Genomic DNA, 18,092 nt, shown 5'->3' with positions numbered 1-18,092 from the left:
CCATGTACATAAATCACAGCAATGCACTTGCTGTTATTTTAACAAATGAGGTGAGTAGGTTCATACATTGTAATACATTGCTTTTTTAGTCTCTTTGTGTTGCCACCTTCTCTCCTGTGTATCATGACTACTTTCTGCACTAGTTTCCATTTGTCCTGCTTAGCCAGATGCTCTATTAGTAGGTCCATTACATCTTAAATTAGCAAGAGGGAGAGAGGCGAAACGACCCTGGAAGAGAAAGCGTTGTAAAGTTGGTTTTATATCGGACGTTGGATATTCGACACATTTGAAAATCTATTTAGCACTGGCTACGAGGGACGAATTTGTGTCCAACCAACTTTGATGTGTCAATACAAGGCCTGCCTATATAACACAAAGCTTATTTTGTGAAAAATAAACATTTGATTTTCTAAATTTTTTAATGTTGATTTCTTCGGCAAGACCTTTGACTTACCCATGTCAAAACACATCGGGTGATTTTATAAATATTTTTACTCTCAAAGAATGGTATAAATCTATTATGCGGCTTGACCTTTTCACTTACCGATGTCGGAACACATGATGAACCCAGCTAACTGCCCCACACATAACACAAAGCTTATCTTTTTCCAAAAACCCACCTTTGATTTTATACAATTTCTTTAATGTTTAAAAATGCTGTAAATCTATTATGCGGCTTGACATTTTGACCTACCCATATCATAATACATCTGGTGAACCCAGCTAACTGCCCCACAAATAACACAAAGCTTATTTTTTTCCAAAAAACCACCTTTTGATTTTATACAATTTCATTAATGTTAAAAAATGCTATAAATCTATAATGCGGCATGACCTTTGACATACCCATATCAAAACAAATCTGGTGAACTCAGCTAACTGCCCCACGCATAAAACAAAGCTTATTTTTCCCAAAATCCCACCTTTTGATTTTATAAAAATAAATTACTCTCAAAAGATGCTATAAATCTATTATGCGGCCTGACCTTTTCACCCACGATATCAAAACATACCTGTGAACTATTACTATATGAGTTTGCATACAAAAATTTAGGCAGGCTATACTTGATTTATGAGTACTTTTTACACACACTAAGTAATTAAATAAATACAACTTACAACAATGTCAAATATTTACATATGAACAGGAAATAAGTGTCTTTGTATTAATTAAATTACTTAGGCCCCGTCCACACGGAGCCGAAACGGGCGAAAACGATCCGGTTTCGTTTTATGCGGTTCAGGAATATCTCCGTAAAAACTGAGTCATTGCGAAACCGCATCGAGCTGTAGAACCACTGTAGTAAATATTCAAGGCTCTGGTTCTCCACAGAAAAAAGTGGAGCGCATCAAGCCTGCGTGCATACAGCCTGCGCGGCTGCGCGCTGTATACAAACATTCAGTCACGAGGAGATTCAACCTTTTAAATTGAGCAGAAGTACTTTTTAATGTACAGTTAGTAATTACATTTATCAAGGTGCTTTATTTTAAGCTACCAAAGATTACAAATAAAAAATATTAAATAAAAAATTCAATGCAGCTCTGACGTCCCCAGCAGGTGGGGGGCTAATGAAGTCATCGTTTCCGTTTCAGGCATAGATTTGAAACACCTCCGAAATGTGCAGTTTCGGGCACCTGATTTGCCAGCTCCGTCTGGACGGGGCCGAAACGCACTTATGCGGTTTCACCAAAAAATCGTTTTCAGAGCAGATGGCCTACACCCAAACAGGTTAGGCTCAAAACTGTTAAGGGACAATCTTCTCTTCTCGCTTTCCCACAAATCTCCATGGTCTGACGCACAGGCCACAGTCAGAGCACAGGTTGAGAAGAAGCGAGACTACAGCCTCCCCCACACATCTACTCTGCCACTATCTGACACACAGATAGCAGACAGCCCACAGACCTTGAAGAGAGACAACAGCCCGCCCGACGCCATCAACACTGTGCCTTCCCCCATCGCTGATGCTGGCTCGGCGAGGAACGGCCACCCCCCTCCTCTGCATTCCCCCATCGACGATGACCTCCAGCCTCATCTCTTCCATAGCCACAACAACAACTCCAGCCCCAATGTCTCTTCCCTTTGCGATTTTCCAGCTGAAATTAAGAAACTGAAATATGTTGGCATCAAACTTGCATTTGTGTCAATGATAGCATCGCCACGTCACGGCCACAGGCTGCTAACACCCAGGAGGATGGCGCCCCAGCCCCCCCCCCCCCCCCCCCCCTGTACTGATAGTAGTCCTGAGTATTACTGAGACAAAAAAGGGTTCAGCCGTAGACACAGTATAAAGGAAGTTTCACATAATCTGCTGAACCCAAGGTTGCTACGTCAAACAGGGCAACTTTTGCATTCATGCTGTAACCACTAAGAGAGTAAACAAAGGCAAACTTAGACATACTGCTAACCTCACAAATCTCATATCTATTGCCTCCAAACCAAAAACAACCTTAAAGCCTTTCAACAACACCATCAGGATGGCTCTACTTAATGTTAGGTCTCTTAATAACAAATCATTTTTAGTTAATGATTTTATTACCACTTCTAAACTGGATTTTATGTTTTTAACTGAAACATGGCTGGAACAAAATAACAGTGCAACCGTTCTGATAGAGACTGCTCCTCCCAACTATCACTTTTTTGATGCATGTAGATCTGGAAAAAGAGGTGGAGGGGTTGCTGCTGTATTTAAACATATATTCTGGGGAAAACAGATGTTATTGGTGATTTTCCATCATTCAAATACCTTAGTGCTGTATTGAAATGCTCCCCCAGAGTTCTCTATTAATTATTTACATGCCACCCACATACTCTGCAAATTTTTTCGAGGACGTCACAGAATTATTGTCTAGCATCGCCACAGAATTGACTGTCTAGTTATAATGGTTACTTCATTTCTAATACTGATGTAAATGTAAATGGACTGCATTTATATAGCGCTTTTCTAACCATTGGCCATTCAAAGCGCTTTTTTTTATACTGATGATTTGAATGACAAGTGTGGAATGTGTCCATTTTGGACACATTTGAACTGTCTCAACATGTGAAAGAGGCTACTCATTGTAAGGGGCACACTCTAGACCTGGTTATCACAAAGGGCCCAATGTTTCTGATCTCTCTGTGACTAATCCTGACCACTGACCACTTTGTGTTTTCTTTAACATATCTTTTATTCCCGACATACAGACAAAATCAAATACTTTCAAAAAACGGTATATCAATGAAGATTCTAATGTACTTTTTAAAAAGGCCATCTCCTTGCTACCACCTCTCAACCCATGTTCTGCTGATGATCTTGTAGAAAACTTTAATTTGAAAATTTGAAGTCATAGATGTCATGGCACCTTATTGACTGTCTAGTTATAACTGGTGACTTCAATTTTCAACTACATAAGCTTCTAGATCACTAAGATCATCTGAGACCAATCTGTTAATTATCCCAGAGTAAACACAAAACATGGGAAGGCAGGATTTAGTTACTATGCAACAAATAGCTGGAATAAAAATCCCTGAGGATTTAAGACTTGCACCAACTTGAGCACCTTTAAAACAAGACTGAAGACTTTTATGTTTTCTTAGCTTTCTGCTAAATCTTAAATACATGCACTTTCTAATAAGCTTTTTTAACTTTGCCTTTTTTCTATTTTAAATAAAAATGCCTTTTTAACTTTCTATTTTGCTCATTTCTTTGCATATGTTTTCTTTTACTTATCTGTTATTTTATTTTATTGTATGACAATGTTTATATGTGAAGCACTTTGAGTCTGCTTGTGTATGAAAAGTGCTATATAAATAAAGTTGTTGCCTGCCTTGCCTTAATGTACTGTTCACCCTAGTCGCCATCCGCGACAGAAGCACCTGCGCTGGGCACGGGCTCTTCACGGGTCACTCCGTTCTACGCCGTCAAATGCAGCAACAGCATTTCAGTGGTGCGAACCCTGGCCTCCCGGGCTGTGGCTATTTTTGTTTCATGTTCATATTTATACTCATTCGGAAAAAAGCAATGCCTACCATGTTTATTAATGGTTGAAGTTTGGTACCCCATAACCGAGATTAGAGATTATAAAAATAACAAATCTGGAATACCTGGTAGGAACCACATCATGGTTCAATGCATATTTTTTTGTGGTAATAATGCTAATTTTGTCCTGCACCACACAATCGAGTCATTGGGGTGTGGCACCGAGCAGAATCATCTACGCCAACCCTTGCAAGCAGGTTCCCAGATCAAGTATGCCTCTGCCCACGGCGTCCAGAGATGACCTTTGATAGCGAAGTGGAACTCCTGAAGGTGGCACGCTGCCATGAAAACGCAAAAGTAAGTCATGGGGTCATTGAACCCGCATTTGATCGCACTGTCATAATGATACAGGCTACTTTATGATCCCAGGGACCTTATTTGCAAAATAAATCAATCAAAGTAATGGTAGAGAATAAACACAATATTGACACAGCATAGATATACATATTAGCCATCAAATAAGCCGAGTGCGTGTGGAACTCATTTCCTAGTGAGAGGTGTTAATTCATTTGCCACAGAGACTAGGGGTTCGCTGTGGAACTCGTATCTGTTGCTGAGTGGACTCCTGTTCAGACGGCACTGTGGCGTGGGTGGCCGTCATTGTAAAGGGCGGAGAGGAGTTTAAACAGCCCCCTCCTCTCTCTGGCGCCAGGGGTAGTCCTGCATGTCTCTTATTTTGCGGGTTTTTAAAGTTGTCCCCATTCTAGGCTGGTGCTGCGTATCGCCACAGACGACTCCAACTCGGTGTGCCCTGAGTGTGAAGTTTGGGGCCACCCTCAAGGGCTGCGGGTCTGCTGCAGCGGGCCAAGGAGCTCAGCCTGGACGTATAGGGGTCAGCTTCCACGTGGGCAGCATGTGCAGGGACCCCGCGACGTACACCATGCCATCTCCGACGCCGCTGTGTGTTCAACATGGCCGTGAGTTCATGCCCCTTTCTATCTGAAGATTGGTTCTCCGGTGGGTTCAATGCATCTGCATCACACACTTACCCTTTTGCTGTCCCCAGGAGGGTTTGGCTACAAGATGAGCCTGCAGGACATTGGTGGAGGGTTCCCCGGCTCGGAGGATGACAAACTCAAATTTGAAGAGGTAATTTTCACCTTTGACCTGTCTGTCTGTTTTTGTTCTAATGCTCTTTTTCCAAGAGCATTGATCAACCTTTCCATGTAGCTAATAGTGTTGTAACAATACTGGATTTTATACTTTGATACACTACCTTAAAAAATATCGATTTTCGATACCACAGGGAAAACTTTTTTTTTTTTTATCAGAAAATAAAATTGAGTATATCTCCACAACTGTAAACTGCCATTGCAGTTGTGGAGATATACTCAATTTTATTTTCTGAATAAAAAAAAAAAAAGTTTTCCCTGTGGTATCGAAAATCGATATTTTTTAAGGTAGTGTATCAAAGGTATAAAATCCAGTATTGTTACAACACTATTAGCTACATGGAAAGGTGATCAATGCTCTTGGAAAAAGAGCATTAGAACAAAAACAAGACAGACAGGTCAAAGGTGAAAATTACCTCTTCAAATTTGAGTTTGTCATCCTCCGAGCCGGGGAACCCTCCACCAATGTCCTGCAGGCTCATCTTGTAGCCAAACTCCTCCTGGGGACAGCAAAAGGGTAAGTGTGTGATGCAGATGCATTGAACCCACCGGAGAACCAATCTTCAGATAGAAAGGGGCTGAACTCACGGCCATGTTGAACACACAGCGGGCGTCGGAGATGGCATGGGTGTACGTCGCGGGGTCCCTGCACATGCTGCCCACGTGGAAGCTGACCCCTATGACGTCCAGGCTGAGCTCCTTGGCCCGCTGCAGCAGACCCCGGCAGCCCTTGAGGGTGGCCCCAAACTTCACACTCAGGGGACACACCGAGTTGGAGTCGTCTGTGGCGATACGCAGCACCAGCCTAGAATGGGGACAACTTTAAAAACCCTGCGCAAAATAAGAGACATGCAGGACTACCCCTGGCGCCAGAGAGAGGAGGGGGCTGTTTAAACTCCTCTCCGCCCTTTACAATGACGGCCACCCACGCCACAGTGCCGTCTGAACAGGAGTCCACTCAGCAACAGAGTACGAGTTCCACAGCGAACCCCTAGTCTCTGTGGCAAATGAATTAACACCTCTCACTAGGGAAATGAGTCAGCCACACGCACTCGGCTTATTTGATGGCTAATATGTATATCTATGCTGTGTCAATATTGTGTTTATTCTCTACCATTAACTTTGATTGATTTATTTTGCAAATAAGGTCCACTGGGATCATAAAGTAGCCTGTATCAGTATGACAGAGTGCGATCAAATGCGGGGTTACAATGACCCCATGACTTACTTTGCGTTTTCATGGCAGCGTGCCACCTTCAGGAGTTCCACTTCGCTATCAAAGGTCATCTTCTGGACGCCGTGGGCAGAGGCATACTTGATCTGGGAAGCCTGCTTGCAAGGGTTGGCGTAGATGATTCTGCTCGGTGCCACACCCAATGACTCGATTGTGTGGTGCAGGACAAAATTAGCATTATTACCACAAAAAAATATGCATTGAACCATGATGTGGTTCCTACCAGGTATTCCAGATTTGTTATTTTTATTAATCTCTAATCTCGGTTATGGGGTACCAAACTTCAACCATTAATAAACATGGTAGGGCATTGCTTTTTTCCGAATGAGTATAAATATGAACATGAAACAAAAAATAGCCACAGCCCAGGGAGGCCAGGGTTCGCACCACTGAAATGCTGTTGCTGCATTTGACGGCGTAGAACGGAGTGACCCGTGGAAGAGCCCGTGCCCAGCGCAGGTGCTTCTGTCGCGGATGGCGACTAGGGGTGAACAGTACATTAAGGCAAGGCAAGGCAAGACAACTTTATTTATATAGCACTTTTCATACACAAAGCAGACTCAAAGTGCTTCACATATAAACATTGTCATACAATAAAATAAAATAACAGATAAGTAAAAGAAAACATATGCAAAGAAATGAGCAAAATAGAAAGTTAAAAAGGCATTTTATTATTAAAATAGAAAATAAAGGCAAAGTTAAAAAAGCTTATTAGAAAGTGCAATGTATTTAAGATTTAGCAGAAAGCTAAAGAAAACATAAAAGTCTTCAGTCTTGTTTTAAAGGTGCTCAGAGTTGGTGCAAGTCTTAAATCCTCAGGGATTTTATTCCAGCTATTTGTTGCATAGTAACTAAATCCTGCCTTCCCATGTTTTGTGTTTACTCTGGGGATAATTAACAGATTGGTCTCAGAGGATCTTAGTGATCTAGAAGGCTTATGTAGTTGAAAATTGAAGTCACCAGTTATAACTAGACAGTCAATAAGGTGCCATGACATCTATGACTTTCAAAATTTTCAAATTAAAGTTTTCTACAAGATCATCAGCAGAACATGGGTTGAGAGGTGGTAGCAAGGAGATGGCCTTTTTAAAAAGTACATTAGAATCTTCATTGATATACCGTTTTTTGAAAGTATTTGATTTTGTCTGTATGTCGGGAATAAAAGATATGTTAAAGAAAACACAAAAGTGGTCAGTGGTCAGGATTAGTCACAGAGAGATCAGAAACATTGAGGCCCTTTGTGATAACCAGGTCTAGAGTGTGCCCCTTACAATGAGTAGCCTCTTTCACATGTTGAGACAGTTCAAATGTGTCCAAAATGGACACATTCCACACTTGTCATTCAAATCATCAGTATAAAAAAAAGCGCTTTGAATGGCCAATGGTTAGAAAAGCGCTATATAAATGCAGTCCATTTACATTTACATCAGTATGAGAAATGAAGTAACCAGTTATAACTAGACAGTCAAATTCTGTGGCGATGCTAGACAATAATTCTGTGACGTCCTCGAAAAAATTTGCAGAGTATGTGGGTGGCATGTAAATAATTAATAGGAGAACTCTGGGGGAGCATTTCAATACAGCACTAAGGTATTTGAATGATGGAAAATCACCAAATAACATCTGTTTCCCCAGAAATATATGTTTAAATACAGCAGCAACCCCTCCACCTCTTTTTCCAGATCTACATGCATCAAAAAAGTGATAGTTGGGAGGAGCAGTCTCTATCAGAACGGTTGCACTGTTATTTTGTTCCAGCCATGTTTCAGTTAAAAACATAAAATCCAGTTTAGAAGTGGTAATAAAATCATTAACTAAAAATGATTTGTTATTAAGAGACCTAACATTAAGTAGAGCCATCCTGATGGTGTTGTTGAAAGGCTTTAAGGTTGTTTTTGGTTTGGAGGCAATAGATATGAGATTTGTGAGGTTAGCAGTATGTCTAAGTTTGCCTTTGTTTACTCTCTTAGTGGTTACAGCATGAATGCAAAAGTTGCCCTGTTTTGACGTAGGCAACCTTGGGTTCAGCAGATTATGTGAAACTTCCTTTATACTGTGTCTACGGCTGAACCCTTTTTTGTCTCAGTAATACTCAGGACTACTATCAGTACAGGGGGGGGGGGGGGGGGGGGTGGGGCGCCATCCTCCTGGGTGTTAGCAGCCTGTGGCCGTGACGTGGCGATGCTATCATTGACACAAATGCAAGTTTGATGCCAACATATTTCAGTTTCTTAATTTCAGCTGGAAAATCGCAAAGGGAAGAGACATTGGGGCTGGAGTTGTTGTTGTGGCTATGGAAGAGATGAGGCTGGAGGTCATCGTCGATGGGGGAATGCAGAGGAGGGGGGTGGCCGTTCCTCGCCGAGCCAGCATCAGCGATGGGGGAAGGCACAGTGTTGATGGCGTCGGGCGGGCTGTTGTCTCTCTTCAAGGTCTGTGGGCTGTCTGCTATCTGTGTGTCAGATAGTGGCAGAGTAGATGTGTGGGGGAGGCTGTAGTCTCGCTTCTTCTCAACCTGTGCTCTGACTGTGGCCTGTGCGTCAGACCATGGAGATTTGTGGGAAAGCGAGAAGAGAAGATTGTCCCTTAACAGTTTTGAGCCTAACCTGTTTGGGTGTAGGCCATCTGCTCTGAAAACGATTTTTTGGTGAAACCGCATAAGTGCGTTTCGGCCGACCGTCCAGACGGAGCTGGCAAATCAGGTGCCCGAAACTGCACATTTCGGAGGTGGTTTCAAATCTATGCCTGAAACGGAAACGATGACTTCATTAGCCCCCCACCTGCTGGGGGACGTCAGAGCTGCATTGAATTTTTTATTTAATATTTTTTATTTGTAATCTTTTGGTAGCTTAAAATAAAGCACCTTGATAAATGTAATTACTAACTGTACATTAAAAAGTACTTCTGCTCAATTTAAAAGGTTGAATCTCCTCGTGACTGAATGTTTGTATACAGCGCGCAGCCGCGCAGGCTGTATGCACGCAGGCTTGATGCGCTCCACTTTTTTCTGTGGAGAACCAGAGCCTTGAATATTTACTACAGTGGTTCTACAGCTCGATGCGGTTTCGCAATGACTCAGTTTTTACGGAGATATTCCTGAACCGCATAAAACGAAACCGGATCGTTTTCGCCCGTTTCGGCTCCGTGTGGACGGGGCCTAAGTAATTTAATTAATACAAAGACACTTATTTCCTGTTCATATGTAAATATTTGACATTGTTGTAAGTTGTATTTATTTAATTACTTAGTGTGTGTAAAAAGTACTCATAAATCAAGTATAGCCTGCCTAAATTTTTTGTATGCAAACTCATATAGTAAATAGTTCACAGGTATGTTTTGATATCGGTGGGTGAAAAGGTCAGGCCGCATAATAGATTTATAGCATCTTTTGAGAGTAATTTATTTTTATAAAATCAAAAGGTGGGATTTTGGGAAAAATAAGCTTTGTTTTATGCGTGGGGCAGTTAGCTGAGTTCACCAGATTTGTTTTGATATGGGTATGTCAAAAGGTCATGCCGCATTATAGATTTATAGCATTTTTTAACATTAATGAAATTGTATAAAATCAAAAGGTGGTTTTTGGAAAAAAATAAGCTTTGTGTTATTTGTGGGGCAGTTAGCTGGGTTCACCAGATGTATTATGATATGGGTAGGTCAAAATGTCAAGCCGCATAATAGATTTACAGCATTTTTAAACATTAAAGAAATTGTATAAAATCAAAGGTGGGTTTTTGGAAAAAGATAAGCTTTGTGTTATGTGTGGGGCAGTTAGCTGGGTTCATCAGATGTGTTCCGACATCGGTAAGTGAAAAGGTCAAGCCGCATAATAGATTTATACCATTCTTTGAGAGTAAAAAATATTTATAAAATCACCCGATGTGTTTTGACATGGGTAAGTCAAAAGGTCTTGCCGAAGAATCAACATTAAAAAATTTAGAAAATCAAAATGTTTATTTTTCACAAAATAAGCTTTGTGTTATATAGGCAGGCCTTGTATTGACACATCAAAGTTGGTTGGACACAAATTCGTCCCTCGTAGCCAGTGCTAAATAGATTTTTCAAATGTGTCGAATATCCAACGTCCGATATAAAACCAACTTTACAACGCTTTCTCTTCCAGGGTCGTTTCGCCTCTCTCCCCTCTTGCTAATTTAAGATGTAATGGACCTACTAATAGAGCATCTGGCTAAGCAGGACAAATGGAAACTAGTGCAGAAAGTAGTCATGATACACAGGAGAGAAGGGTGGCCAACACAAAGAGACTAAAAAAGCAATGTATTACAATGTATGAACCTACTCACCTCATTTGTTAAAATAACAGCAAGTGCATTGCTGTGATTTATGTACATGGAATAGATCTAAAAGCTGCTTAGTGTCCCATGCCTAGTATCCTGCTGCCTTTTCTGAACATGCACTGTGGATGAAACGTTGCCAGGTGTTCCAAAAATGATGGACGTAGTTTTGGACTACATTCGACTGACAAGCTTTAAATGGCAATCAATCCATCTCCCAAAGCGTTTAATGCAAATGATGCAACCCAACCTAAGTCTGTGTTATTTTGGATTGTTGTGTCTTGTAGTCCTAACAAAAATTTGGAATTGTCTTTTTATCTATCATGCACCATCGATTTTTAGGCATATTTGAAAGTGGAGGCCTGTACTTGCACACACAAAAAACCACTGTAGCTTATATGAATGCAATTAATTCTGTTTTGGTTTGTTGTTTTTCATTTAGTCCAGCTTCCCTTTTAGGATAGTCAGAGGGTAAGTTTAGCTACTATATTGAAATAACAGATGCTGAAACAAATGCCATCAATAGGGGCACCGTTGATAAGCATAGTGTGAAACTTGTCAGTGTGCCAACAAAGTAACAAATGGACCTCCGATATATCTTACATTGTGATATGGTTTCCCTTTGACTGTCTTGCTGATGATCAGTTGATTTGTAGACTGATTCTCGTATGGGATGCGGGATTTGGGTTGGCCTTCAGTGCCATTCGCACACACAGCATGTCTTACTTGCATGTTTAGCTGAGGGATTTTTCCCAACTTACTTTCACAGGTTTCGGAGCCATGCAAAACATGTTGCCATTAGTTTTGAATGCCAAAGTCCAGGCACACACATTGGCACAGAATATCCATTATAACATTCGCTTTAATGTTAATATTTATTTATTTTTGCTCCCAGGCTGCAAATTTACCAAAGAATAAGTGCTTTGCATATCAACAGATGAAGTGCCATAACGTATTTGACTAATAAAATGGACCTGGGCAGGCGAGGGAAATAGTTCCTCTGACTTCCCCTATTTTTATAATACAGATAGGGTCTCTTTCAGGGAACTGAAAAACAGCAGCAGCAGAACGAGGAGCCTCAACCTTCCCCAGTGCGGTACACTCCAGGGTGGGCAGCATGTGGTGCTTTCTGTTGTGTTGTGTGTTATGGTTCCCGGGTCTGCTTTGCACCCTTCCAGCAGCGACTCACCAGCCCCTACATGAGTACTCCGATGGGGACGTCATCATCGGAGGGCTTTTCCCGATTCACTTACAACCCAATCGCACCCTCCCGTCATCGAGGCACGTCTCGTGCAACGAGTGAGTACAGCCAAACTCAAATCAATTAATAATGTTGTTTTTTTACATTAACCGTCTTTCCTTGTTTTTTTGTGCAGGTATCAATTTCAAGTATTCCTAGCTGCTCAAATGATGATATTTGCGATCAAGAGGGTAAACCAGCGCAGAGCTCTGCCTAATGTGACACTTGGCTACGACGTGTACGATACCTGCGGGGATGTGTCCCTGGCCATGCGGATGGCCCTCAACATGTCCATCGACCAACTGGACCCCCAGTGCGGGTTGTTACCTGGAAGGAAGCCCAGTTCAGCGCCCAACCCTCGAGTCAAAGCAGTGATCGGCGAGGCTTTTTCCGAAGTGTCCATCGCTGTTGCACGAATATTAACCCTGTCATCGATCGCCCAGGTAGGGGATTATGTCAATGCATTTGGTTCTCTTGCTTTATTTAGACCACACGATATTAAAGCAGACATTAGGACCACATGAGCGCTAACCGTCAGTTTCTACTTTTACACACACACACACAGACACACACACAGTCGCACAAGAGTAGTCAACGCAACATGTTAAGTTATACACTTTTTATACTTATTTGGGTTATTCTCTTCTACAATCCTGTGACGATACGTCCAATTCAGTGAGCCCGTGTAATTCATGTTCATGGGTGGCACTACAGGTGTGCTAATCAGTGCAATCCCCTTTACCGGTAAGTCCCTAGAAATTCTGGGCCCCCTGACAGAATTAATTTATCGTGCCCTCCAGTGGGTGTCGGACAATTGATGAAGTGAGCATCCTGTGATTCTTTTGAAAATGGCCCATCTCTCCGGACTTGGACTCATGTGTAGTCATGTGTACAGAGCTTCAATGTTGCCAAAGAAGGTTTTAACCTCTGCACTAGTCTGTGCAGCTTGTAACAAGATTGAATGTGTGTGAGGCACAAGGGGAGAATGTTGCTATGGGATTTTTTTTCTAAATTTGTGCTTGAACACCCTTTATTTTGCCTGACATATTTGCACCGTTATCACATCCTTGTCCCCTGCAATCTCCAATGTCTATGTTTAAGTCCAAAAGCACATTTTCCATCATGTCGGCGATCTCTTGTCCTGTTTTTTTATTGAAATTTCTGAATCGGATGAACCTCTCCGTTATTGCCCATTCATCCTCACCTGTAATATGGTGAACATATCTCAATAGCAAAACATTTTTCTCTGTGTGAGAAATGTCTGGGGTTGCATCACAAATAATGCCATAATAGATGGCCTCCGACCTTCATTGAGGATTTTTTTGAGGACTCTTAGCCCACACAATTTTATGAATTCATTTTGAATTCTTGGACTCGTGTAGTGAGTCGGTCTGCTATTTGTTGAAGTTCTCATTTGCTCTAAGCGTTCCTTTAAAATAAGATCAAAACGAGCTAAATAAATCAAGGGTTCCCAAGAAATGACCATTGTGAATATTCCCTAGTTCTGTGTTTCTACCCCTGAAAGGCAAATTCCTTGAGGCCAAGTGGAGAGTCACCTGAAGTAATCTCTCTAAGAGAGCTCTGTTCCTTTCTACTTCAGACTGCATCTGTTTTTGTAGGTGACAGTCAATGCCACTTGCAGCCATAACAGAGCACTGCAGATTTTTCCACTTTACATAACACTCTCTGTTGGTCCTGTTATTTTCATGGCTTGGAAATTTGTCATACATTCTTCGCCACTTCACAATGCTCATTTTGTATCCCTCAATACTATTCAGGGAACTATGGGAAGAAAAGGAAAAAAAGGAAGCAGGGAATGCAGAAAAGTGCATTCAAACTCTTGTCATGGACTAAACAATCTCTCTTTACCTTTTCCCTGCCATTTAGTGTCTTGGTATATTTAAGGTAATCAGGGAAAGGCTTTCCCTCTCCATCGTTGGGCATCTCCTCATCTTCCCTAACAGCAATCTTTCTGACAATACTTGCCAATCATTGTCAGTCAATCTTGCTGGCCACAAACCTGTGTCAACAGAAAGCAGCTGATCTGGGTCTGAGACCAGTACATGTGGCTCATCTGCCTCTGGCTCACATCTGTCTGACATGACCCTCATTTCAGCCTCACTTGGTTCCTCCACTTCCTCATCAGTGCTGCTTCTACTTAGTCTGTCCTCCTTCTCCCCTTCTTCTATTTCAACCTCACTGGTTTCTTCTGTGGGTTAATCATGGCTTGAAGAGGGCCCTGATTCTAAGTCACATTATATAATTCAGAATGTCTCATAATTATCTGAACATATTAAACAATGTTGTCAACAGTCTTTTTGATTTGATTGAGCTGGGCATGACTAAATATGTATTTGTATGTTGATTTGCTGCATTAGCCTACAATAAATAGCAGCTATTAATCTAAGGGTAGACTGCCTGTAATTTTAGCTGACTTGAAACTTAAAAGCCAGCTAAAATGTACAAGTATCCTTAGTTTAATGTCTGCTAATATTGTAATGCAGCCAATCAAAATATTCAAAATCAGTTTACATAAATGTTAACCCCAAAGACTTTTGTTCATGGATTGCACATAGGCTCACCTTCTTGCCTTTCAACTGAGGGGGGTAATCCTGGGGCTGCATCTGTGCATGAGGGTAGTTTTCATTAGCTAATGTCAACAGCTATCATGCAATGGCTGGCAAGCAGTATGGAATGTTAATCATTGCATTATCTCCATTTATACCATGGTCTGGGTGAATACTCAATTCTGATTGGCTGGAGGTAGGTAGGTTAAAAAGTGTTAATTTACGCCTAGGTAAGACGTTGACGCTATGAAGACGCTGTGGCCACGTTGTACAAATATAAAAACCCTCACGATTTTAACTATAAAACAAATTAAATTGTTAATTGGTTCAATCTTTTCTTTCGTAAATGAACATCGTATAAAGCGGATAGTGCCCTTCGAGGTGTCCATCAACAGAATGAATGGACTTCGCGGAAGCAACCGCGGAGGACAGTTCACGCATCCGCGTTGCCGTTGTCCATTCATTTCTGGTAATGGACACCTCATGGGCATTATCCCGTACATATGTCAACATTAATACACATTACACCTGACATTTCATTTTCAGTAGCAATGTAGGCTATTTGTAGATAGGTAGGCTATCTTTTCAGTTTTATCATCCAGTGCAGGCTGTAATTATTTTAGCTACAGTAGCGCTAGCTGCTAGGCTAGGCTTGTTATCAGGTTGTTGGGAAAGTTTAGAGGGAGGGAATATACCTTTCTTGGTAAAAAATAAAACTGGGTGACCAACTGTCGACTCCTTTGAGCTTTTTCCTCTCTTTCTTTCCCCTCTTTCCTCCCCTGACAACCTGACCTCTTCATTTCACCGACCGTCCGGCATACACACAACTGATTGACTGACTGGTCTGTCTCCGCACTTGCTTCACCACGATCTGCCTGGCTACTTTGCTCTGCAGACTTGGGCTGCACCAAATAATGACAAATGAGAGGGGTGATAATAGGGTGAAGACTCCTAATGATTTTTTTTTAAATTGAGAAATAAACCACATGTTTATTTAATTTCATGCATCGTATCGTGAGGTACCGTGTGATTCCCACCCCTAATATAGATGCCTAAACATAAGTATTTGTGTGTGCTTTCTGTTTTTTCTGAACCCAGATTAGTTATGCATCAACTAGTGAACTGCTCAGCAAGAAGGCCAAGTTCCCCACTTTTCTGAGGACAGTGAACAGCGATGTGCTGCAGACCAAAGCCATGGCAGAGCTTGTGAAGACGTTCAACTGGGAAACGGTCGGAATCGTGGGCAGCGACGACGAGTATGGCAAATACGGCAGCGACGGCCTGGTGGATCATTTCAATGCCATGGATGTGTGCGTTGACTTTAAGTTCATCCTGCCTGCCCACTTAGACCTCAGCGATAGCAGTGCCCAAAAGCAATTAACTGAGCTAATGGACACTATTGGAAACTCGACCGCCGAGGCTATCATTCTTTTCACCCAGGTGTCAATCGTGAAGCTTGTCCTGGAAGCCGCCATTCAGATGAACCTGAACAGAACTTGGATCGCTAGTGATGCATGGTCCAACTCCTCTGACATCAAAGAGCTCCCAGGCATCGAGGCAATCGGGCCCTTCTTTGGAATCGCCTTTAAAAGACACATTGTTGAAGGCTTTGCCGACTACGTATCTTCAATGGTCGAAGAAAAATCCTCAAACCCCCTATGGGAGTATCATAAATTGAACCATCCGCCCTGTCAAAGTGCCCCTCAAGAGAAGCTGAATTGTTCACTAACGGCGAGCCAATGTATGGAAACGAGATGTCTGGTGCATTACATTTTCTGGGATTTGTCCCTCAATATCTACTTGGCAGTCGAAGTAATAGTCAATGCTCTGAGTAGTCTAATGAAGTGTGACAGAGAAAAATGTCAACGAAATACCAGCTTTACGGCATACGAGGTAGGCTACATTGAGGGCCTTTCAATAATCAAATTGATATATCCTGTAAAACGTGTTGTCTGATCATATCTGTTGCTACAGCTATTGAATGAAATCAAGAATGTCGACCTCACCCTGAGTGACACACACATAGTGTTTGATGATAATGGAGATCCCATGCTTGGATATGACATCGTCGCATGGAACTCGCCCAGTTCGGAACTATTGGAGAGTATCTGCCAGGAAGAAAGATCACTCTCCCCCCGAATCTTGTTGCAAAGATGGCTAATGCAACGGTGAGAACAGTGTGTGTGTGTGTGTGTGTGTGTGGTGTGTGTGTGTGTGTGTGTGTGTGTGTGTGTTGTGTGTGTGTGTGTGTGTGTGTGTGTGTGTGTGTGTGTGTGTGTGTGTGTGTGTGTGTGTGTGTGTGTGTGTGTGTGAGAAACATAGATGTGTACATTTAAACATAATTATTTTACAATTTAAAGAACAGTGAATCGCTTAAACTGAGTGGTTGACCAATTTGAGTTGATTCTGTCCTTCCCCCAAAGGTCACTGCTTTCAATTGCAGTAAGACCTGTCCAGCGGGACAGGAGCTGATGAAAAATGGATGCTGCAAGCACTGTATTGTGTGTAGTGAGGGACATTTTTCTCCTGAAATTGGTAAGCAATCAGTATGTATATCATGTAACAAAGTATAGTAAGGGAATTATGGTAATTTGTTATTATTGTCAATGGCAAACTAAAACTATGATTTTCAAATCACATTTCATTTGAAAAGGCTTCTATTCTCTTTGTCATGTGTTAATATGTTATCTAATATTGATGTCACCCAAAAGTATGTTGGCAAGGATAATTTATTGCATGTTTTCTGCAAGCCATGCAACTTTTGGTAGATGGATAGCCTTGCTCAATTAAATAATGTATTCAACAGTCATTGAACATACACGCTCCTACTCTATAGGGGGCATGGGTAAAGGGGGGTGTTGCAAATATTTGGCCTGTTAAGCCCTTTGAGACTGTAATGGTGATTAAGGGCTATACAAATAAAATTGAATTGAATTGAATTATATCAAAAACAAATAAATGCAAAAAACTAACCCTTTAGAATTTGTGATTATTGCAGGTACGCAGAAATGTAGAGTGTGTGAAGAAGGTAAGTATTCACCCTTGAAACGTGACAGGTGTTTGGATAAAAAACCTAAATTCCTTGAATGGAAGAACCCCTTTATAATTACCCTGTCGGTCATCAACATAGTCGGGATTGTTGCCGCCGTTGTGGTGGGTGTTATACTCGTGGTTAATCGAGGCACTCCCATTGTGAAAGCCGTTGGCGGCTACCTGTGTTTCTTGGAGCTTTTCTCCTTACTCGCCTGCTTCTGCCTGAGCTTTACCTTCATAGTGAAACCCTCTCCATTATCCTGCATCACAGGTATGCCGCTATTTGGGATAGCTTTCACTCTCTGTGTTTCCTGCATTCTGGCCAACCTCCTCCAGATCTTCGTGTGTTTCACCTTTTCCCAGAATATGGGGGGCTGGCTCAGAAAGGTCAACCAGCCACCGGCTGTAGTCACTATTTTATTTGGGGTCCAGCTGGTCTTGTGCTCAATATGGCTAGCCTGTTTTCCACCGTCTCTTCAAAGAGAACCACATAAGAAAGCCTTCAAACTTAAGTGTGATCCTACATCCAAAGCTCTATTTGGTGCTGTTTTAAGCTATGTGGGTTTATTGGCCGTAGTCAGTTTCCTTTTTGCAT

At 41.8% G+C, this 18,092-nt stretch overlaps 1 protein-coding gene and 1 pseudogene across 1 annotated transcript; both read left to right on the top strand.

Annotated features, from left to right (window-relative positions):
* The first annotated feature begins 4,256 nt into the window (after positions 1-4,256).
* The window catches only part of LOC130382309 (ornithine decarboxylase 1-like), a 58,862-nt pseudogene continuing 45,026 nt past the window's right edge, over positions 4,257-18,092 (top strand).
* On the top strand, positions 11,706-17,548 carry LOC130382307 (G-protein coupled receptor family C group 6 member A-like). Its single transcript, XM_056589965.1, has 6 exons — positions 11,706-11,956; positions 12,034-12,340; positions 15,563-16,357; positions 16,439-16,632; positions 16,888-16,999; positions 17,463-17,548. The coding sequence occupies exons 1-5, from the start codon at positions 11,775-11,777 to the stop codon at positions 16,934-16,936; spliced, it is 1,527 nt and encodes a 508-aa protein (XP_056445940.1). The 5' UTR covers positions 11,706-11,774; the 3' UTR covers positions 16,937-16,999; positions 17,463-17,548.

Source organism: Gadus chalcogrammus, chromosome 5, assembly GCF_026213295.1.
Source record: "Gadus chalcogrammus isolate NIFS_2021 chromosome 5, NIFS_Gcha_1.0, whole genome shotgun sequence".
Lineage (NCBI taxonomy): Eukaryota > Metazoa > Chordata > Actinopteri > Gadiformes > Gadidae > Gadus > Gadus chalcogrammus.
This window is presented reverse-complemented; position numbering and strand designations above follow the sequence as displayed.

What these genes read in the sequence shown, in the direction of transcription:
- LOC130382307 (XM_056589965.1), top strand. Translation starts at nt 11,775, where the DNA reads ATGTGGTGCTTTCTGTTGTGTTGTGTGTTATGGTTCCCGGGTCTGCTT. An exon ending in CCCTGTCATCGATCGCCCAG is followed by an intron (nt 12,341 to 15,562) that starts GTAGGGGATTAT and finishes TTCTGAACCCAG; the next exon opens with ATTAGTTATGCATCAACTAG. An exon ending in CCAGCTTTACGGCATACGAG is followed by an intron (nt 16,358 to 16,438) that starts GTAGGCTACATT and finishes CTGTTGCTACAG; the next exon opens with CTATTGAATGAAATCAAGAA.